This window comes from Psammomys obesus, unplaced genomic scaffold (genome assembly GCF_907164565.1).
Source record: "Psammomys obesus unplaced genomic scaffold, mPsaObe1.curated_primary_1811, whole genome shotgun sequence".
NCBI classification, from domain to species: Eukaryota; Metazoa; Chordata; class Mammalia; order Rodentia; family Muridae; genus Psammomys; species Psammomys obesus.
The window spans coordinates 11,134,237-11,158,854 of record NW_026596095.1 but is presented as its reverse complement, the minus strand read 5'-3'; the positions used below and the strand labels follow the sequence as shown (position 1 = coordinate 11,158,854).

The 24,618-nt window shown below is 39.0% G+C and overlaps 1 protein-coding gene across 1 annotated transcript in view; it reads right to left on the bottom strand.

The window, feature by feature from the left end:
* The window catches only part of Prss12 (serine protease 12), a 42,344-nt gene that overhangs the window by 8,189 nt on the left and 9,537 nt on the right, over positions 1–24,618 (bottom strand). The window contains exons 3-9 of the mRNA XM_055628067.1: positions 20,081–20,259; positions 18,433–18,574; positions 15,396–15,592; positions 12,716–12,857; positions 7,714–7,919; positions 5,524–5,602; positions 3,694–3,816 (exon numbers count right to left, since the gene is read on the bottom strand). Of these exons, the coding sequence (XP_055484042.1) occupies positions 3,694–3,816; positions 5,524–5,602; positions 7,714–7,919; positions 12,716–12,857; positions 15,396–15,592; positions 18,433–18,574; positions 20,081–20,259 (1,068 nt within the window). The remainder of the gene's footprint in view (positions 1–3,693; positions 3,817–5,523; positions 5,603–7,713; positions 7,920–12,715; positions 12,858–15,395; positions 15,593–18,432; positions 18,575–20,080; positions 20,260–24,618) is intronic.

The following is a 24,618-nucleotide window of genomic DNA, read 5'->3' as shown; positions in this document are numbered from 1 at the left end:
CAAAAGCTTTCAATAGTGTAATAAACCACACAGCAAATACCACACAGTCTCATTGTTCACACATGGGTGCTCTAAAGCTCTGATCCATTATCATCACAGGACCAAATGGGGCCAGTGTTCATATCTCTACATAGTCAGAGGCTCAGTGCTGGATGAAAGAAAGGGTAGGGGGCATAATAAAATATGAAATCCAGGTTTTATCCAAGGAGGCCTTAAATCAGGCTACCATATTTTCCTATATCTCCATAAGAAATACAAATGAATAGTGTAACTTCTCAGGGCCTGACCACTTTGCTTCTTTCAAATTTCAGTGCTTTATGATTAAAGGAGAACTGTTTGAGCCAAAGCCTCTGAATCTAGAAAATCAAAACACGGAGCTAGTTTGAAGAACTAGTAACTGACTCTATGCCTTTTAATGAACTTACTCAAATAAAACAAGAGTAGCTTTCTCAGTCACTTAAACAAGATGACTGTCAAATCCAGTGACTCTAAAGACCAAGTCAGATGGACATGTAACACATTGGCAAGCAGTTTCCTCCTGCTCACATAAAAGAACCTTCCATTTCTTCTAAAGCATAGAAACTGCTGAATATCATAATCTGTTCCTCTGATCTTTAAACCGCTGTCTTCATCTTATGCTCTGCAGATAAAAGGAATCCCAGATGACATGTGGGAGCACTTATCTGTTGATCTACGTTTAGAATAATAACTACTGTTCTCTAAAAAGCCCAGCATTCTTAACTGTATCTGTCGTCTGGGGATGGAGCACCCACGTTAATCATGTAAGGAACACTCAGGAGTCTCTACTATGGCAATTGAGCATGAATGAATGTTAAGCAATATCTAGAATGGGCTGGCCAGGGGAGAAAAAAAAAAATGATTTGTAAACAAAAGTTTCAACAGCTTTCCTCCAAAACTCTGGTCTTGATGGACAGATCCCAGCCTTCTATTATATCATACCAACTTCTGACTTCTATTCCAGAAATACTGTCTTGTTTCCTCTGGACTCTTACAGCAATACCATACACTGTATGAAAAGCAAATATCCAGCCAGTCTCAGGCTGTATCACTACTGCATATGCCTGGGAATCAATAGTTATCTGTGTTTTGGGGTTGGTTAATTGGTGGATTGGTTGGTTGGTTGGTTGGTTTCAGTTTTTCGAGACAGGGTTTCTTTATGTAGCCTTGGCTGTCCTAGAACTAGCTCTGTACACAAGACTGGCCTCGAACTCACAGAGATCTACCTGTCTCTTCCCAGTGCTGGGATTAAAGGTGTGCACCATCACATCTGGGTTAGGGAAAGATTTTTTTTTTAATTTTATTTTTCTTTTTAGTTACATTTTGTTAACTCTGTGTCCCAGCTGTATCCCGCTCCCTCATTCCCTCCCCAACCCCGCACTCCCTCCCTGGTCTCCTCCCTGCCCCTTTCCAAGTCCACTGATAGGGGAGGACCTCCTCCCCTTTCATTTGACCCTGTTTTATCAGGTATCTTCAGGGCTGGCTGCAAAGTCCTCCTCTGTGGCCTAACAGGACTGCTCCTCCCCTGGGGCTGGGGGAGGGTCAAACAGCCTGCCCTTGAGATCCTGTTAGAAATAGTCTGTGTTCCCCTTACTTTGGAAAACTACTTGGTTACTGAGCTACCACGGGCCACATCCAAGCAGAAGTTCTAGGTTATATCCATAGATGGTCCTTGGTTGACTGTCAGTCTCAGAAAAGACCCTGTGCCCGGATATATTTGGTCCTTGTAGAGCTCCTATCCTTTCCATATCATACTAACTTCCCTTCTTTCATATGATTCCCTGCACTCTGCCGAGGGTTTGGTTATGAGTCTTAGTGTCTGCTTTGAAACACTGCTAGGTAGAGTCTTTCAGATGCCTTTTGTGGTAGATTCCTGTCATACGTTCAATGCACATTAGGGAAAGATTTTTAATAAGGTATACAAAGCTTCGTACAAACTGACAAGAACTATAAAAAAATAAGAGTGTGAGCCATACCAAAAAAAGATATTTGTGGGCTGGAGAAATGGCTCAGAGGTTAAGAGCACTGCTTGCACTTCCAGAGGTCCTGAGTTCAATTCCCAGCAACCACATGGTGGCTCACAACCATCTATAATGATCCAGTGCCCTCCTCTGGTGTGCAGGTGTACATGAAGACTGAACATTGTATACATAATAAATAAATCTTTTTTTTTAAAAAAAAAAAAAGATATTTGTAACACATAACAACAAAGGCTTTGTATGTAAACATATGTAAAAAATAAAATTTACTATAAAAAGACAATGATATATAAAATAAGCAAAGGATGTGAACATTATTTATGATAGAAGGCATTAATATAATCAAAAACCCAATAAAAACTACTCAGTACAATTCTACTGCAGTACAATTCTGTAGTATTGGAAGAATGGGAGTAACTGACTACCTATTAGTAGGGAATAAATAAACTGAAGTTCTACAGAAGTGACAGTTCATATGATAATTAACATGAATCTACACAGACTATGAATACACAGTGAAATAAACACAATATCGGGTAAAAGAGACATACAGTATCATGTAAAAGAGACACACTTGATTAGGACAATTTTTACAAAATGTAAAATTAAAATAACATAATGTAGTTCCTTGAGTTCACCTTGCTTCAGTAGTTTTCAACATTTTGTCAAATGTAGGCATCCTTTTTTTTTTTTTTTTTTTTTTTTTTTTTGGTTTTTGGCTTTTGATTTTTGGTGTTTCAAGACAGGGTTTCTCTTTGTTGCCTGTCTGCCTGGACTCACTTTGTAGATCAGGCTGGCTTTAAACTCACAGCCATCTGCCTGCCTCTGCCTCTGCCTCCCCAAGTGCTGGGATTACAGGTATAGGCCACGACACCTGGCTTGGTATACATTTTTAAGTGCTAAAATACATGTAAAGAAATGGCTGTCTACTACAGTTTGTGAATGAACAGTGAACAGGGAGGGAGAGAGCAGGTCTAGTGCAGGCACTGTGACGACAGCCCTCTAGCGGGACAGTGACTGTCTAGTGCAGCTTCCTTGAAGAGCTGAGAAGAGTTCAGAATGGACTGATAAAGTTTCTAGGACAAAAGTTTCCTCTTGTCAGAATAGCACTACATGCTATAAAAGCTAGGAATAAAATAGATGCAATGTGACTTTCAAGAACGTGCAGAGAAACTCAATACACAAACCATCGAGAATATAGAAGCATTAAAGGCGCTAACACTACGTCCGTTCCTCCTTAGGATTCATAACCAAATGATGTGACATCAATTTTACTTCTGCAAGGATATGAATTTTCATCTGACACATTTTTTTTTTGTTTTGTGTGTTGTTTGTTTGTTTGAAATAACCCCATGCTAGCCTCTCAATGATTCCCCTGCTTTAGCCTGCAAAGTACAGGGATGTGTCTGCACACCTGCATAACCGTAGAAAAACACTTGAGCAAAGCACTAGCATTGCTATTTCCTCTCCCCAAACCCTCCCTTCCCTTCTCCCTAGTTCCAGACTTGTCTTAACCAGAGAACATCAAGTTTTTTCCTGAGGCCTCTTTGCTGTTCTTCTTTGCATCACCTCCCTCATGTTCACAATGCTGCAGGGCAAACAGAGAAGGCAGATATCCTGGCTCTGGCACCCGCAGTGTCCCTGAGCATGGAGCAAGCTAGAGGACATCGTATTGTTTGGAATGAGGGACGCATACCTTTTGAAACAGTGTGCGGCTGTCAGGACCCAGCAGCTACTCAGAAGGGTGGCTCCACAAAGCAGCCTGCCGTCTCCATGGGACGACCTCAGCCGGAGGGAAGCCTGCCAAGGCCAAGAACCCCTAGAAGGAGCCAAGCCACACATTCAAGACAACAGAAATGCAAAGAAGAGCATCAGGTAAAACAGTGACTTCAGCGCAGGTGGCGGGAAGAACTCAGAGTGGAGTGATACCATGAGGTTCTTCCTGCGTGGAGACCAGTGCCCACACAACTCAATAGCCATAGAGATCAGCAACTCTGAAAACATGTCTACGACATCTGTGCATACATTCCACTCAGCTGACTCTCTTGAAAGCAAGTCGTCTTCTTTATATTTATGAGTCCTGTGTAATTTCTCTATTTACCCTAGGTCACATACATAGCCTATACATGTAGCTTAAAGATGTACTTGAACCAAATGCTGGTTTCCCACCAGTGAATTAAAATTAAAGTTTTCTTTTTCAAAAACATCAAATAAGAAACAAACACCCTCATTCAAGTCATGGTACCTGTGCACTCATACACATGTACACACGCATACACATTCACACACACTCACATGCACACACACTCACACGCTATACTCCTTGGCTTGCTTGAGGACTGGAAGTCACTTTAGTGACTACACTGCCTTCTGTCTTCCTTGATGCCTTCTCTATCCTCTCTCCTGTCTCTCCCTCCCCTCTCTCCCTTCTCCCTTTCTCTGGCCCTTACGCAAAGACGGTGCAAAAGCTAAAACTTGTAACTCAGCGTTTTCACTATACGCAAAAACTCATGGGGCCCTTTCGGCATTCAAATGCTATACAACAGCGGTTGCCAACCTTCCTCACGCTGCGCCCGTAAGATTATTTCGTTGCTCCTTCAGACCTGTAATTTTGCTACTGTTATGAATTGTAATATAAATAGCTGTGTTTTCTAATGGTCTTAGGTAACTCCTGTGAAAGGACTATTCAAAGCCCAAGGGGGTTGTGGCCCACAGGTTGAGAACCACTCTAATGCAACCATATGCAGGTTTTTACCAGTTTATCATTTCATAAATATGAGACTACATACATATGCACTAGGTGATGCTATTATCTGTATGTGTCTTAAATTTTAACTTGTAGGCTTGTAATGGAAAGAACTTAAAGGTCTCTATATTCACAGCACCTGTGCATTAGCCTTTCAAAGTTTATATACATCAGATGTGTATTTCTGGTTTGGAATAAGCTGCCATTTTAATTTTTCTTAGCTTTTCATTCATGAAATCTCCGAGTGTGTGTGTGTGTGTGTGTGTGTGTGTGTGTGTGTGTGTGTGTGTGTAGGTTAGAGGGTAACTTTTGAGAGTCAGTTCTCTCCTTCCACCACATGAGTGTTCTAGGGACCAAACTCAGGACATCGGGCTTGGCAGCAAGCACTCTTACCAGTGAGCCGTACCGTGTCACCAGCCCATGCAGAGTGTTATGAGGAACATAACTTCTGAAGGACTGTGAAGAGACGTCTTCCATTGATTTAGAATAGGCCCAGTTTCCATTAAATGGCTCTACACAGTTACATGCTTCGTTTCTTGCCACATTTTGTGTCAGAAACACATATCCTGAGTCACACACGGTGATGTAATACATGGCCTACCTATAGTGAATGTGTGTCAAAGGGCAGGAAACCTATGAGTTTAATCATTATTTAATTTGTAAAATGACGGAACCGGCCCCGTACACAACAAAATGTGACCCTGAGTCTGTAACCCTTCTAGCACATACATATGATACAATAACCCTGCAATATCAGAATCTCCTTGAGGAACCCTTTACCTTAAAGAATTGTTCCCACCAATGATCCGCTTCTGTCGACGGTGCAATAATCTCAGTCCGCACCCTGGTGAGAGCATCTCTGAAAGCAGAAAGGGCACTGGCACCCATCGCCTCCCCTACCCCACACCCCCTCCACTATCTAAAATAGCTTTTCTCTGAAAATCGTAGCATAATTTTTCTTGCGATAAAAATAAGAGTTATCTTTTAACCAAACAACCATATGCAAGCAGATCAGAAACTTTATGAAGTTTCCAATCATTCGGCTCTGAAGGATTTCATGGGCTGCCACAATGACCCTGATTATCTTTCCCAAGATAACATTTCTATCTAAATACACAAGAGTTCAATTAAACACGAGAAAGTAGCAAATATTTACAAAAGAAAAGCAAACATATAAGGCGTGACTACATTTTAAAATAGTTTACAAAGAATTTATGTAGGAGTAGTTTCCTTTAGTGTATATACATAGATATATATTGTTTATTTATAAATATAAATAATTTTAAAATATGAAGCACATGGTATACACACGTGGTTTTATTTTTGTTATTTCTATGTCTGTATAAGAAGGGTAGGAACTGTGCCAAGAACATGAAGACCAAATCAGTGCTAATGGTTCCAAGGGAATCCACCCGAGAGCCAGCAGGACTTTTTGGCAAAGAAAGTAGTATATCAGTGTGTACCAAGATGATTAGTTTGCCAAATGACCTTAGAGGCATGCCATCAAAACCTGACCCTCCATCCCTGTGAATTTACAATTTCTAATGGCACTGCAATTTATAATTTGAGAAAAACTTTGCAATAGTGTTCCATCTTGGGCCAGTGTATCTGATGCCAAGCAAAGTAATACTTTAATGCTAAGCAAGCGAAACTTAAAGTGGACATCACTCTGAGCAAACACCTGACTTTAAGAAACAAAACTCAATTTCAGACTGTACACCATAGGAAATAATTAAGAAGCAAGACTGGATTCCATTATAGGAGTATCCTATCAGGTGACCAGTCACCAATCACTCATGTTTAATTGTCTTATGGAACCTCACCAGGTTCTGAACTGCAACAGAAAGCATAAGGTAATGAAGCAAATTATATCATGTAGCTAGAGATGAAACATTTTCATTGAGGATTTGGAAGCACTGCCCACCATGGAAAAACATCAAAATAAAATGTGTTTTAACATTCAGTTTTACATTTTTTCAGCCGCTTCAGGAATTTGACATAATCCAAAGAATTTGTTATTATTCAATTTGTAAGAATAATTTTAATTATTGAAAGGAATCTAACAAAGTAAGTTGTTTTGAGGGAAAGTTATGCTGAGGAAACCGAGTCACGTTGTCTTTGGGGAAGACAGGCTTCCGAGGATTGTGATCACACCCAGAAGCCCCTCAGAATCAAAGAGCCATGTTAACGCTGTGCAGTCCTGCTCTTGTGTTAGCTCAACAATTTAACGAAGGGATGTATAAATGAGCAAAAACTATACTTCTATCCAGATCAAAAGTGCTTGATCTTTCTACAAAAGATAACCAAGGATTTCTCAAAAAAGCTAGTTCTTTCTTTTAAAGCAGTACTATTTCATAATTCTTGAATATACCAAGAGCTTTCAAGAATTCTAAGTATGGAAGAGCTATTTACTATGCCAATATTGTACTGTACTCTCAATTTCCTTAAGTTTAAAAAATTTAAAGAATAAAATCTACAAAAAGAAAATGTATCTTTTAAAAACTGACTTTAATCGGATGTGGTGGCTCATGACTGTAATCCCAGCACTCAGCAGGCTGAGGCAGGAGCATCATTGTGATTTCATGACCACCTGGGCTACACGGTGAGTTCCAGATTAGTCTGAACATGAATGAGAGTCTGCCTCAAACAAAACAAAAGTCTCGTAAGACTTATCTCTGCTCTTTGAAATACTGCTAATAAGAAGAATCTCAATCCTGAGAGCTTAAAGATAGCAACAAGCCAGATAAGTGTATTGCATTCAAAGAGGGCAATACAGAAATGGCTGAGGGTGTAAAAGGAGCTGATCTCAGAGGCTTCGAGGTTCTGGAAGCCCACTGCTTTCCCCCTGTAAGCCTCACGAAGACACAGCATAAACGTGAACACAAACAAGGTCTATGCACATTCCCTCTGCGCTAGGATCTTGTTCACAAAGTCTCCTGTAGTCACGGGAATTAGCAGTTCTTGACTAACCTTTGTGACCACTGCTTGACGCCTTCTTCTCGTAATAGTCGCAGATGACGCCTGCATCCTCGCTGTGGCGGCAGTTGTGCCTTCCGATGGCTTGTTTGACACAGTCAGCCAGGGTCTTCTCATTGCCCGTGCACTTCACGTTATCCATGTGGATGGGTCCTTTTCCTTCCCCAAAATAAGCCATGGTCCTTGCTCTGGCAGAGCCCCTGGAAAGAGAGCGCTCTTCAGATGCGGAGGGTTGGCCAGCCAAGTTCTGACAGACTTCAACACACACCAGCTCAACTCTGCCTTAGATCTGAATCTTAAAATTAGCATATGTGTGTACTGAAAGTCACTCTCTGTGACTGTCAAAACATTTAACATTGTTCATTAGTGTGCATCTAATTCAGCTTCTCCTGAGAAAGTCACACATAATGAAATGCCAAAAATAAAGTCACCCCAATTTTCACTCTTTTACTATCACTGCCAACATGAGACTAAATAATAACCAGAGACTTACAGACTAATTTTTCACCTCCTTTTAAAGCAAAATTTACATTTTTAACACAGAAAATCTTGGAATCATGGAAGGCAGAATTATTTTGGAATATTTCCTTTTTGTTATCTTAACATTACTTTCTGATAATCTATAAATCTAAAAACTGTTAAAAAGACAACTAAAAATTCCACATTTAATTACATTTCTAATAAATTACTGAACTCAATTATGAAAAGAAAAATCATTAAAATTAAAATCAGGAAAACTATCCTTAACATATCAGTTAAAAAAATTATTCAGCAAGGATATAAATAAAAATACTGATCACCTTACAAAATACCACACTAAATAAAATTAAACAATAAAGCAGAAATCCAGTGTTTGTAAAAAACATTTACAAATATATTTGTTGGTAAATTCTTTTTTTTTTCTGTTTTTTTTTTTTTTTTTTTTTTTTTTTTTTTTTTTTTTTTTTTTTTTTGTTTTTTTTTTTTTTTTTTTTTTTTTTTTTTTTTTTTTTTTTTTTTTTTCTGGGTTTTTCTGTGTAGCCTTGGCTGTCCTGGACTCGATCTGTAAACCAGGTTGGCCTCAAACTCACAGCAATCCACCTTGCTCTGCCTCCCTGATTACAGGCATGCACCACCACGCCTGGCAGTAAATGCTTTTGTAATGGAGAAAATAACATACATTATAGAAGGAAATACCAAAATTTACTCAAAACTTTAAAAATCCAACAACTGAGATAAAAAGCAAGCTAGATCCCAAATAAAATAATCCCAATAAAAGAAACTACTGATAGCCAGTAAATAAATGGAAATGTGTTTGATCTCATTAAGAAATAGTGATGAGGTAAACTCTAGATATTCACAGACTTAAAGACGACTACTGAGTGTGTATGTCCGTGTAGCCTCATGGGAAAGCAACCTTGCAGCCCTGGACAAACTTCAATATCCCGGTAGCCAACATGCTGATGGTCATATTCCTCCTAAGCATATTTCCTAAGAACTCTCTTGAACAAGTCCCTGTAACAGCACCCGGGCTCTGTCTCACTAGCCCTCTCTCCGTAGAGTACACTGTCCCATCACTGCGATTTATAGTCTCCGCCATCAAGAAGGTCCTCACTAGGAAAGACTCCTCAAACTTCCAACCTTCCAGAACTGTGAGTTCATTCTTTACGAATTACTCAGGCTGTTGCTTTTCAGTGATGGCAACGGAAAATGCACTACCACAAATATGCGTGCAGCACCAACACCACGAAGAGGCAAGTTGTCTCTCTGTGGAATCTAACGTCGCAGAGCAAAATGAGCGCAAATGAATCACACCCTCCTGTATAGGGAGGTATCTCGAAAGCCGCTGAAGATCCGAAAGCAGGATAACTGACTTTCAAAATCAGATTTTCAAAAACAGGTCAGACTATTGGCTAAAGAAAACACATTTTTATTATAAAAAAAATGCAAGAGGGCTGCGCAAAATTTGGGATGGTCTTTACTTTGGCTAGTGGAGTAGCGACAGCGTGGCTGGCACAGTAGGCACTTAGAGCTACAGTGGCACTCTGTTTCCCAGGCGTGGTGGCAGCGATGAGGTGCTTCACGCCGTTCTGCAAACCATGCACATGTATGTTTGTACGTATAAGCACGTGCACACATATATTTATTGTGGAAGGAGAAAAATTTAAATACAACTTCCAGGAGGAATGTAACTATATGTTCATGTATTTCAGTTAAGTATTTTTTTTTTTCCTTTCAGGTACTTTTAAATGGATAACAGGATCAGATTTATCTTCCACTGGCTATTACAGAATGATATAACTCTTTCTTCTAGTTAGCTTTAGCTGTCAGTTTGACCCAGCCCTGACCTCAGAGTTATCTGGGGACTTTCAATTGGACGGTTGCCTCAATCAGACTGGACCAATAGGTAGGTCTATGGGGCAAATTCTTGATTATTGCTTTATGTAAGTGGGCTCGGCCCACTGTGGGCTTTACAATCCCCAGGCAGGTGAGACTGGGTTAAAACACACACACACACACACACACACACACACACACACACACACAAGCCAGCTGAATGAACTTGGAAGCAATCCAGTAAACATAGTTCCTCCCTGATCACTGCCTCTCTTCCTGCTTGAGTTTCTGCCCTGGCTTCCCTGGTGATGGAAAGTGACCTAATACATAAGATTCCTCGAAAGTTGTTTTTGATGATGGTGTCTGTCACCACAACAACAGAAAGCCAAGTCAAATAGTGTTTTATTTTAAATGGAATACACAACTACACCAGAAATTAAGTCCTTTGCAAATATTCAAATGTAAGACAAATAAAATATACTTAATTGTATATCTCTATTAAAACTGTGGCAGTGGCATACCACTTTAAATTTTGCTGTTCCACAGCAAGCCCATTTTAAATGTTCACACAAAGTTCAAATAAGTTGGAATTTCCATCCTGTCCGGTTGTTCTAGCTCCGTGTATTCAGTAATCTCAGCATGGTCTGTTAGCACTCCAAGAACAATGTGCTTACATGCTATAGTTTGAGAAACACTATGAAACACATAATTAAAGAATGCCTTTGACTTTTCTGTTCATGCTAACATATTATATTTGTTCCATATTTCCTGGGTTTTATGACATGTTCGGTTTTCTTCTATAAAATACTTTCCCAGTTCTATTCTGATTTTCACTGTTTGCACAGGATCCTGCACATATGAGATTGTGGGCATGAGGACAGGTCTCTAGAATGTCTACACAAGAGGTTCAGACCTTTGCATGGCATACAATGTTTGGGGGATTGAGTTTGCAAATAAATATGTTGCCAAAAATTTTTATGATTCAAAATAAGCATGGAAAAAAGACCCCCTGCTCTGGTCACATATATGTCCACAATTGTATGTGTGGTACCATACAAAATATCATGTTCTCTCAGTTGGAAATCTAAAAGCATTCACATATATCTAGACTTATCAGATATTGAAATTCTCATCTAAATAACAATTTCAAGGAAAACCATACGTAGCCAAGCAACCAGTGTTAAACAAAATGTCTTCTACTAGCCAAGCTGAGAGTGGAATCCATGAAGTGCAGTCATTTGTTTTCAATTGGAGAAATTAATAATAGAAATAGAGAGAGCAAAGGACATTTAAAATCAAACATTGTCTAAACCCAACTCTGCCTTTAGAGTAGACCACTCTCCATTTCTCTACCGTATATTTTGAAGACTGCAGGTCAGTATTACAAATAAACCCAATGACCATTAGGTAACCGGTCCACCAAGCAAGCCATAAACAAGGCATTAAATTAGAGTATTTTAATAAAAAAAAACGTTAAAACTTTATAAAATACAGATGCTATTTTGAATAAAATGTATTCTACACCAAAATAACTTATTTAATTGACCAATACTTAAGAGATGCATTTAAACTAAGGTTATATTTTGTAAAAACAATCATGATTGGTTACCTACTATGAACTGGGTAACATGTATATTAGCATATATTTCCCAGCCTTCTTTGCTATAACCTTGTTTGTTTTCTGTGTGGTGATTAAGTGTGCAGGTGCATGTTTCAGTAAACTCACGTGAGCAGGACGTTAGGGGTCTTCCTCCTTCCCTCTCTGCCGCATTGCCTTGAGACAGCATCTGTCGCTGAACCAGACGCTCCGACTGGCTATGCTTCTCAGGCAGCAGCTCTCAAGGTCTGCCTGTCCCTATCCGGCTACGAGCATGCACAGCCAGCCTGGCTTTCTAGGTAAGTTCTGAGTGTTCAAGCTCAAATCTTCATGCTTGCAGAGCAAGCACTCTGACCCACGGAAGCACTTCCCTGGCCTCTGCATTGCAACTTGTATTTCTATTTGTAAGCCCCAATCCCCCTGTGGTACATTTTCACCGTTATTCATGAAAAATCCAAATCACCCAGCTGAGAACCTGCCTTCTCCAGATTCAAATGACCATACTTTCTAATCTCACACTGTAAACAGGCATTTCTCCATAAGCCACATCATGGCCTTCTCCCACTGAGGAGCACTACACCGCACAGTGACATTCACACGCACACGCACACACACATGCACGCACGCAGGAAGGAAAATATAAAGCACTGAGTAGACTGCACAAAAAGACAAGTTTTCACAAGTATGACAACTGACACAGGGAGCAGCGTGCTGGCATTTGCTCTGTTGGCAGTTGCTCCGCGCAGCTTGACTCCCGTGGGTCACAAGAACCAACTGCTCCTTCACTGACTGAACTAAATGCCCCTGGCTGAGAACATCAGTGTATGGACAGTCAGCGCTGAGCTGTCTTACTCTCACAGAAACACTGCATTCGTGATGTTGTGTAACCTATGCTTTTTGGAAAACTCCAATAAATATAACTAGACTGCTGCTTCTTTATAATTCCAAAATCAGCATGCTTTGGATAATTTTAATTGAAGAAACTGATTTTATACAAAGGAAACTCACTGGATGAGCTTAAAAAATAGAGTCAGAGAAACCATTGCCAAGTACCATCCCAGAGAACCATGTCTGCTTCCTTACTTATAGCCAAGCTGCCGGCAGACCACAGCTGCATGTTTGTCCGTCCATCCATCATCGCAAATTGTTCCCCATTGGCCATTGACAAAAACCTCCACACGTCCTTCTTTCTTATTTTCTCCATCCATTAGTCTGACAGGAAAACCTAAGTCATGATTTAAAAATATCAGAAAAGCCAAAAAAAGCTGAGTTAGGCTAAAACATGAAAACCTTACAAAATATAATTTTAAAAATCAAATATAAAATCAACTAGCAATTCTTCTTTTGGAGAAGGAGATGAAATACCATCACAAATGAAATCTGTATTCACTTGTCTTTATGGATGCCCTGCAATCAAAGGGCTCATCTTGCTCAGCTTTCTATCCCTAGCATTTGGAAATGTCTCATATGCAGAGGACAAGAACTTCTCAAATGAATGGATAGATGGACCAATGCCAGATGGATGGATGGCACTCTAAAATCAGGCGCTAGCTGTCTTTATTACAGCTAACTTCTAAATAGAGCGTTAACAGAGTTCTTTTGTCTTAAGCCATTTTGTAACTCACGAATGTAATTACAGGTTAGGATTTCTGGAAGGTTTAAACAGGTTCAAAATTGCCATTCATGGGTAAGTTAGTTGGGTAGGCCACTAGACATGTACTTCCTCCACTAGTATGGAGGAAGTCAGCTGTCGGAAAAATTCTAAAACCTCCTACTTGACTATTTATTTCAAAGGAGGGGCTTAAATCAGAAGATGTATTAATGTTTAAAAATCTAGAAACTCATCTCTAGTAGATTAAGGTTAAAATTGCATAAATGATAGCCTATCACATCTCTATCTGCTGCCATATGTATAGATAGATAGATTATAGATAGATATAGATACAGATACAAATATAACATAGAGATCTTTATGGATAGATGGATGGTGTCAATCAGGGCCTTTACTGAGATTCATTCTGCAGGATAGAAAAGTGTAGCCATGAAGCTGCATCCCAAGTCAATACAAGGTGTCCTCATTGAAAAGAAGATGGAGTTTAAAAAAAAAAAAAAAAGATGATGTGAAAAGACATCAGGAGAAGATCTACCATCTACAAGCCAAGGACATGAACCTGGACAGTCTGTATCTTTTGCAGTCCTTACTTCAGAATTCCTTCTCCAGGAGCCAGCCTCACTGAAACCTTGGTTTTGAATGCCTCACTTCAGGACCGTGAGGTCATAAATACCTGTGTTAACACCACTCCATCTGTGGTCTTCACAGCCACACCTCAGGCTGATACTTACGCCTTTGGTTGCCTAGTTACTGGAAGGATCTTATAGCTTCAGGAGAACTTACTAGTGAAAACTGAATGGTAAAAATGATCAAGACAACCAAGGAGGTGGAACCAAGGAGCTAATGACCAAAATATTACTAAACACATGCTTAAAACAACATATGGGATTATTGAATTGACATTTGTTAACTAACAGAATTGTTGGCAAGATGAACACATTTTATTTTTCTTCATAGTTCCAAAATCCACACTACCAAAAAAATATGGCATCGTTTAAAGCACTCACTGAGATTCACATACTGCAGCACAATGAATTGTGAAGTCATTGGGTGTGTCCTAATTCAGTATAATCTGTGTCCTTACAAAGGCAGAATTTTTTTTTATTTTTATTTATTTGTTTTTTTAGTTCTCCATCCTTCCTTGTTGTGCCCAGAATGATTCAGCCTTTGACTTCAATCCTTGATCAGGAGAGATAATTACATAAACCAACAAATGTTTAAGTAAATTTTCTATGCACTTCTAACTAGTAGCTTTCAAAGTGTGGCAAGTTTTAGCTACGACTTATACAGAACATCTGTAACTTTATATTTCTTATTAGTGTGTCTAAAATGTCAGTGTTCTTCACATGAGAAGGTTTTAAAAAAATAGTGATTCCCCAAAGACAAAATTCAAGTTGATGAAAATTTTTCAGATTCTTAGTTTCCTTTTTTTATACATTTAAAATTTTTTAATATTAAAAAAAATACATCCATGTGGAGTTATCGTCCCATGATCTATATGAATAATTTTAAGAAAAATTTAACATATTTTATTTAATTTATTTTTATGTGTATAGATGTTTGCTTGTATATATGTCTGTGCATGGCTGGTACCTACAGAGGCCAAAAGAGGGACTGGGATCCCATGAGACTGGAGTCACAGGTGTGGCGAGCTGCCATGGGGGTGCTGGGAATTAAACCACAGACCTCTGGAAGAGCAGCCAGTGCTCTTTACCACGGAGCCATATATTTATATACACTTTAAAAAAAAACACAAACCATTTTAATTTTTTAATCTTTGGTGTGTGTGTGTGTGTGTGTGTGTGTGCGTGTAAATGTATAACTCTCACTGGGACCCATGCCCAGGACCATGAGTGTTGAGATAAATGGACAACCTAGGAGAGTTGGTTCTTTCCTTCTATCATGTGAGTTCTGGGGACTAAATTATAAACTGGCTTTTTTGTTGTTGTTTGTTTGTTTTGTTTTGTTATTATGCAACTTAGACGTTTACTGAAAAACAAATCCAGAATTAGAAATGTAATGGTAGTTGAGAACTCAAAGGTTCTTTTTCTTGGGAAACAGACCTTTAGACAGGAAGTCAAGGATGGAAAATGCTTCTCATTCCAGGCCAGTGGCTGGAGTAGCAGAGTGCAGGCGGCACCCCGTTCTTACCTGGAGAAAGCCTGCGTCCATCGCTGTCAGGGTAGCAGGTGAGGCCCACATCTTCCCTGTGGCTGCAGTCATGCCTTCCCCACTGTCTCCTGGCACAATGGAGGAAGCTGGCTTCTTTCCCTGAGCAGCTGACGTCATCCAGCCATATGGGCCTGTTGCTGCCTTCAAAATGGTTTACAGAGGACTGTTTGCCGTATCTGTGGCAAGGAAATGAACACTATTCGCAGAGCTGCCATCCCAGGCATGGAGGGGCCAGTAAAAGAAACAACCCAATTTAGTAACGTGACTTCAGAGGGTAAGAATCTGACCTTTCTCCTGCCTTGAAAACCCGACTGTGCTTGCTTTACTGTGTATTTCAGTCATTTTAGCATCCTTTGTTTAACTTGATGAGTAACTAACCAGTAATTCATTCTTGTGTTTTGTCTACAGTTTAACCCATCAGCCAGAGAGCATGCAAAAAAGATAAACCTCAAATTCCTGGCCATGGAATAATTCTGTGTAGTAGAGAGGGAAGACAATTCTTTGGTTTGGATCTCTGCTCAAACTCTCTGAGTTAGTCTGATCAGCTCCCCTCAGCTCTCTGGAGTTCTTCTCCAAGACAGTGTCATAATAACTCAGTGACTGCTCAAAAATAGGACCCAATCCTACATTAAAATTTTGGTATCAAAGTACAAATAATGGCAGTGTTCTTTTCATAAGGTTATGTAAGTTTAACGCATAAATATTTTTATAAATGACACTGTGTGCCAATTGACTTTATTACATTATATTATATATTACCGTAAATTATAAGCTGTGAAATAGCAAATATCTGTAAAATTTAAAAACTGGCAGTTAGGTAACTCTGCAAGTATTTTCACCCTTCTCTCAATTTTTCTTTCATTCTGTAAGAATCATGCAGATATCACTGAGCTGAAAGATCCTCAAAGTGCTTTCAATTCTCTGAGTCTGAAATTTAACTCTCAGTCAGAATCTTATGCCAACTCTTGCCCTCACTTGATAATTTTAGTGTTTCTTTACTAAGGACATGAAGACTTTTTTTCCATTTTTTCCATTTTGATAGCTCTACTATGCAGTCACTAAATTTATCTAACTAGATGAATTATTTAATAGGATAAAGCAGCAGTTTTTAAGTAGTCATTTTAAGGCTATTTTTCTAACTAATCAAGTTTTAGCACAAAAGCCAATGAACTTAATTGCATATTGCTGTCACTTTCAAATTAAAGCATTCTTCCAGCAAATGCATTAATCTTATTTCTCTCTGTCTAATTCAGCCACAAAATATATAACAGGAAGTTTTGCTAGCTTGGGACTGCATTTATACAAAGAAACCAAGTTTACTCTTTCTCATCCCAAGTGAATCACTGCTTACAGAACGTCCTCTGTAACTTAAATGTGGTGCACGCTCACACTAGCACATGAATGAAAACATTTTAAGTACCTGAAAATCCAGATAATTTACCCAAGAGAGAAAATGGCATGGATCTTTGAAACTAAAGTATATGAAATATACTAAATATATAAAATATTATTATTGAAACTAAATATATAAAATATTAGTGTCACTTGATTATTTTCATTAATGAGGAAAGATGTGAAAATAAACGGCAAAAAGTAGACACAGCTTCACACATCTGTGCTAACTGAGACTACAATTATCAGAGTAACAAACTCACTTAATGCAACTCAGTGCAGACTAAGAAGCTCTTATTAATTAAATGGCCAGATGTATTTGGCTGTTGTTCCCCTTGACCTAATAATTTCAACAACTGCTGTCCCCCCCAAAATTGAAAATGTCAGTAAATTTGTACATTTGTATCTTCATGATTACTATTATTTATGATTAAACTAAAAGTTAACCCTACCCTAGAAAATTAACCTGAGTGTAATTAAATCATGGTATGAAAATTTAATGGGTACCAAATTTGTGACTGTGACATTATAAAAGTAAAGCAGGTATCTATAAAATCACAGATTTAATACAACAGCTGATACAGAATTGCACATGATGTGTGAGAATGGGAAGTTATAGATAATATTTTCTTTCTTTTTCAAACTTTCTTTTTAAAGTATGTATTTAAACATAGCTTTACCCAGCTTGAAAAGCTATATATTTTAAAGTTTAGTGACTATTTGCAATTAACTGTATTTCAAGCTGAAATGATATAATTTCACCAATTTTTAAAGTTATGATATAGAAATATGAAAAACAAGAAAAAAGGGGCATCGGTGGGCTTCATTTGAATGTGTATATCAAGGGCGTCATTTCCAGCTATTCAACCAACTTAAGTCTTTACACTGGAATGCATTATCTATGTACCATGACATATACTGCCCAAAGTGTGGTACTCAGACTGTAAGTGGGCAACGTCAAAGGCCAGCTCTAAAGGTCACCTCATGACAAGCAGGCTCTTCTTTTCCAACAAAAGTATCAATTATCATCATGAAAGAACCATGTGACACCACAACATTCCTCACTGGAATTGCTGAAATGTTAGACACAATGATGTCAAAACTAATAAGACTCGGTAGTAGTGATAGACCATAATAAAAGCAGGCATTCAGAAAGTTTGCCCGAGTACACAAATGAATGGACTAAAACTCACTCCTAGCTTCAAACACTTTTTTCAAGAAAAGAGATATTGGTAGGAAAGGTACATGAAATACATGACAAGAGATGGTTCCTCACTATCTTTAAAATGTCATTTTTAATTGTAATTCCATTTGTAGGTAGATAGATGAGGTACACAGGTAGGTAGGCAGGCACGTAGGTAGATAACATAGGTAGGTAGATAGGTTGCTAGGTAGGTAGGTAGGCACACAGGTACATAGGTAGGTAAGTAGGCGTTACTGATATGACAGACTAATGACAGACTGTAGATGATGATGATGACAGATGACAGGAGATACATAGATAAGGAACTGGTAGGTGATGCATACCTATTTTCAGAAATTAAAGGTAAGGGCTATGCACTGACTCTGACTGTAGAAAAAGCTGTGTTTTGGCTTTCAGTGTCCCCACAACAATGAGCCTTACTTAAATCCCAGCAGTCGGCAAGCCACGAATGTGTTCACCTCAGTCCATCCGTCATCACAGACTGTTCCCCACTGTCCCTTATAGTATACCTCCAAGCGACCTTCATGGCCGCTTTGCCCTCCCGTGAGTCTGATGGCCCCATCTGTGATAAGGAGATAAAAACACAAAGCAAATTAACTTAAAAGGAAGAGAGAGAGAAAGCACGCACCTTTGTTTGATGTATCGCTGTATTTAGACCTTCCTCTCAGCCATATGATGACCCAGCATTTTGACTCTACTCAGTCATGTGAGGTCATTGCCCTCTTCCTGACAGATTAACACATCTGGCTTCCTGATACTTGTACTCTATTCCCCAAGCAGAAAATGCATTCTGATGTAATTTCTAAGTACACATTTTTATTTTTCTATGTTAAATCCTATTTTGGAAATTTCCTATAATTCCACTCCTCTTAAATCTAAGCAACAGTGTTCATTTTCATTGCAATACAAAAAAAAAAGTGACTTAGAAATGGTATTTCAAATTTTTAAGTGCACATAAAAAAATATTGAACTAAGAATTCAGGAAAGGCTATTTGTCAATGGGGTCATTATTTCATGTACACCCACAGGTGATAAAAACACATGTTGGCTTTGGGTTGTTTTTTTCTGATAATACAAATCTGAAATTTGATCGTATTAATGCAATGAGTAATTTATACACAAAGAATTCTACAAAAAGTTTGTAAGCAGACAACACAATAATTTTCATTCCCCAAAAAGGTAGATTTAAAAGCCATTTCCACCCAAAAGAATTCAAACACCTCTCAAAGAAACACAAATAACCAGAGGGTAAAACTTTTCATAGATATCTGGGATCCACTGAAGCAAAAAGTCTCTTGACACAAAACCATCTGGTGACTGAAATTTTATTGTCTGCAAAGCATTGTACCACTATTATTTCATGTGTCCATCACAGCGCTAATGAGAGTACCTCATCTGAGAATGGGTACAGTGGTGACTCAAGGAAATGAACTTTGGTGCATATTAGAAATTTGTATTATGTATAAGTGCATTGTGTTGCTAATAAAAAAAAACAACAGCGTAATTAAAAATTTATCAAATCAGAATTCCATAGGCACTAATCCTTCCACTTTTTACACACACAAATATAAATAAATAAAAAATAATGCAGAGCATCCCCTTCTTATAACCCATGACCTATGTGGACAGACATGCTGCAATGTACATTAGTCTAAAATTTGATTACAAAGCCAGCTCGGTCCCTTTATTGGCAATCATATCCACACAGTTTTACAGCAGCTACAAACACATTCTGGGAAAGAGCGGCTACCAGCTGAATGGATCAAAGATGTAATGTACTGCCACCTGATACCTGGTATGAGCCACGGCACACTGATTCCAAGTGTTACCTACTGCATACTGCGGCGAAACTATAGTTCATGATCTAGCTCTGTTAGCTTCTAAGTAGACGGCTTTAGAATTAACTGAAAATTTTATATTTTGAAAGAAAAAATTGCACTTGATTTTAAGTTTTGCTTAGGAGCATTATCTGTCTGCTTATTTGATAACATCTGAATTGAGAAAGGAAGTTGGGGCGCTACCAGTCTTGAGGGCAGAAGGCAGCACGTTTAGGAAGTGACACCCTTACCTGTCAGAGGGACACAAGACACTCCAGCATCTTCTTTATGGCCACAGTTATGCTCTCCCCAGGAGCTCTTCGAACATTGCTCAATTGACAGCTCATTCCCGGTACAGCGTACCTCATCCAACAATATTGGGCCAGATCCTTCCCCAAAATGTGCCTGATGCCATGCTTTGGCTATGCCACTGAGCAAACATAAAAAAAATATATATGAATTCTGAATTCCACAGTGAAAGGTGTTTCCATCTTATTTCCTCCCCTCTGGCAAAAACATAGCAATTAATCTCACTCCCCAATCCACTCCAGAGGTTATTCATGAGTATCATTACTCTGTGTTTGGCTCATCACTACACAGGTTTAAAAATGCCTGGTATTTCTCAACCTTTAGCCTCCCTTTTGCATTAATAACATCATCACAGTGTTTTACAAAGTACAGTACTGACTACACAAAAGAAACACCACATTTACAAGCCTTCTGCTAGAGGGCTGTTTATAACAGAAAAGAAACGCCGTTTTAACAATGTTTAGGGACATTAAGTCATTCGCCTTGCTGAACAACTCAATACCATCCTCTGCAGAAGTGTTTCATCATCTCAAAATAAAACTTCACTGTTATTACATTTTTAATGGGGCTATTTAGATAGAAACTGCTGTGGGTCGGCAATGTCCTCATTCCACCTCCTTCATACTGTACATGGAGCAAAGGCAACAGCTTGAACGGAAGCCACCCTGGCTCGTTGTGCCCCCTCCATGGTTTTGGAGACAGGGTCTCAAACCATCTACATAGCCCAGTCTAGACTTAGGCTCACAATAATCATTCCGTCTCAGTCTCCGGAGTGCTGGATTGGAAGCATGAGCACCGTGCCCAGCAAAATGCCCCAGGACAGATGCAGAAGTGGAAGCAAGAGAGAATAAGGGTCCTGGCGAGTGTGGACCCACTGGGCTAGACTCCGTGGCTGCCTCTGGTCTCTTCTCTGAGAGCCAATTATGTGTATGTTTAACTTTGTTTAAGCTGTTGCTATTTCCAGTTCCTGTTATTCAGTCTAATCTATTTCTGACAAAAACAGCATCCCACGAGTTTACTTAAAACAAACTTCTCCTACAGCTCAAAGTGTGGCCTAGATTCAGTGAAGATGGCCATCAGCTACTGAAATGATTGGCTTTAGAAACTGCATTTCAGCCCCTTATTGCCTTTGGACTTTAACATTTATAGCTTCACTTCATTGATATTGTACCTATTCCTTCTTCATTATTTTATAACTATTTCAAGAATTACAACAAAACTATTAAAGGAAAAATATTCATTGAATGGGTGCAATAGTCCAATGATGGTAAAGTCTTATGCAGACAACTTGATCATTAAAGATCTGATTTGATTCATTTTATTAGTTATTACAAAGGTTGAAGGGGACTCAAGATCTGACTGAGTCTGCCTACAGTCCAGAGGGTGCCAAAGGGATAGATTGAGGAATGTGTATCAGGAGGGGTATGGAGAGAGTCAAGGAAAAGAAAAGCACATTGAGCTAAAAATATTTTAAAATTCAGAATCCCGACTTGAATCACTCTCCACTCTTAATAATTTGTACCAACAAATAATAAGGAGCAGAATCTATTGAGCAGATGTAAGGAAAAAAACAAACAAACAACAACAACAAAAAAACCCAATGATATCCTAAAGTGAATGGTATTGCCAAAATGAGTTACCTTATGAATGAATTTGCTTTGAATTCTACGTCTGAGATTTGTACAGAAGAAGCCCCAGCTAATCAATGATAGCAAACAATGACCCTTGGACTAAATCCTGAATGGCACCTATTTCCATGCTGTCATTGCACTAAGAGGGATTTTTACGAGTCCCGAAGGGTCAGTGGGAAGATAAAGATTGAGATGATAATGAAATTGGTGTTGTGTAACATTAACCAAATCCAACTTTTCTTTACAAAAGTAAAGTTGTGTTGAAGCCAAACTGTGTTTGTGCCTAAAGGCAGCATTGGTGTCACAATGTAGCTGAGTGGCTACAAAGTCTAAGGTATTTTCTATCTGGTCTGTGGTGGTTTAAATGAGAGATGTGCCCTAACAGCTCTTGTACTTGAACATTTGATCCTCAGTTGGCAGTGCTGTGTGGAAAGGGATGTGTAGAGGAATTTTAATACAGCAACACGGCTGTTCTGATCACATCCAACTACCTCTTAGGTCTGTGTGATGTGTCTGGAATACAGACATGCCCTTAGTGCACACCTTTAATTCCAAACAATGAAGGTAAAGTTAGTTTGTAAAAGGAAGCACCCCTGTTTGAAAGAGGAAGAGGATGCAGGCAGTCCTAGTGAGACTTAATGGGCTGGGGTCAGAAGGTGGAGAGAAGGGTTTCCCCTTTCTGAGGACTAGGGGAAGAGAAGAGGGAGGAAGAGGGAAGGAGGGTGGGACTGGGAAGAGATGAGGGAGGGGCCTACAATTTACATGTAAATTGAATAGATTATTTAAAAAATTTTTTAAAAAGAAAACAGTGTGTAATTGAGGCACAAAGTGGAAAATCTGAGAAAGATTTGATAGAATGAGTCAGAGATAGGATATGTGCAACTTTCACAAGGACAGGAAAGAGAGGAGATTTAAGAGATTTGAGGGAGAGGTAGTTCAGCTGAGTTCAGTCGGGCAGTCAGGAGGCAGTCGGGAGGCACTTCAGTGGAGTTGAGTTCGTGGCAGTTCAGTTTGTGGAGTTCAGAGGCACCTTTTACTGCCACAGTTCAGAGACGGGTTGTAGAGAGAATAAGCCAGACACAGGTGATGACAGAATGAGCCAGAGAATGAGAAGGAGCCAGAAGATTAGAAGAGATTGCTAAAGTTAGTTTGAGGCTAAGCAGAGCAATTCAGTCAGAAGTGAGAGAAGCCAGTTTGAATCAGTCAGCTTGGAAAGGAGTTCGAGACAGAACAGCTGAGTTGAACCAGCCAGCCAGAGTGAAGAAAAAGCTAAAAAGGGTGAGCTTATTCAGTAGTAAACCTCCAAGCCAACAACTACAAAAGGTGAATAAAAGATAGTTTTACAAGTATGGAACCTTTAAGGAGGAAGTACATTACCATGAGGGCTTTAAGGTTTCATAGCCTGACCCCACTTCCTGTTCTTTCTCTCTGCTTCCTGGGTATGTTACACCTGTATTTGGCCAGCTTCTGGCTGGCACAAAGCTTGTGCCTCCATGCTTTCTCTAACTGTTGTCTTGACTTTCCACTATTATGGATTCTATCACTTTGGAACTATCAGTAAAAAATAACCTTCTTTCTCCTTCAGTTGCTTCTCATGGTGATGATTTATCACAGCAACAACAACAACAACAAAATAACTAGAACATGGCCCTTTACCAGAGAAATTATTGTGATTTAGGAGACACAATGATACATAAGAGAATAAATAGAGACTGGGGGACTATGCAGGCCACAGGGAAGCCAGGGTTAGGGAAAGATGAATTACCCACCTCCGTAGAGCTTTACACCAGGAAAAAAAAAAAATGTTAAGGAAAATTTTCAGTCAGTACAATTCACTGACTACAATAAGACTAGAAGGAAACCAAAACCTTAGGGGATAATGTAAAATTTGATCCCAAACTCCTAACAGAAATAAAATTAAATCCAGATGGTTTAAAGATAGAAAACACAAAAAAAAAAAGGAAGAAAAGAGAGGGGTGGAGAGTTGAACAAGTTCGTGTGTTCATGCATGTGTGTGTTTGTATGTGTGTGTCTGTATGTGTGTGTCTATGGGAGAGGGGGCAGAAGTCGAGAATAGTAGAAAGTTACTAAGATAATAATAGGAGTGTTGTTCTTATAACCTTGGATATAAAAGATGAGCAAGACAGGAATCCCAGAAGGCAGTAAACAAAGCCTAGAAAGGTTAAATTTGACTGTTTACAAATTTAAAACTATCAGATAATCAGTCACAGGCAAATGACGTTTTAGAAGAAATATTTGCAACATGTTACAGTGAAACCAACTCCTAGTAATTACTAAGGATAAGGACATTATTAAATTTCATTGAACAAGAAGATAGCCAATTTAAAAAAAATAATAAGGTAGATTAAAGTAGAAAAAGAATTACCTGTGGCCACTGACTACATAAGATGTTCAGTCTTGTGAGTGGTCAAACTTTAAAGGAAAATAAAGCATTCTTACCTGTCACATTTTCCCCAGAGACTTAAAGAGTTAATATCACTTGCATGCAATGCTTTGGCCAAGACTTTCTGTCCCTAAGGAAAGATAACACAACGCCCGGTGTCATCTGTTGACTGGGGGTGCTCCCATACTCCGGAGCAGAATAGCTGAGCTATGTTACATTCCAAATATGGTGGTTGCACCGCACAGGTTCTTGGATAAAAGCACGAGGGCTGTTGCTAGCCTTTGGCCAGCCTCACATACTTAAGGAAGAATCCAGCACAGGGGAGTGGAGTTCCAAACCGTGATTCAGCAGAAGTCACTTATGACAAAGTACTTCTAGAGCACCAATGCATTTTTTTCTGCCTTATATGTTTCCATATTTTCCACTGAAACAATATCACGTTAAA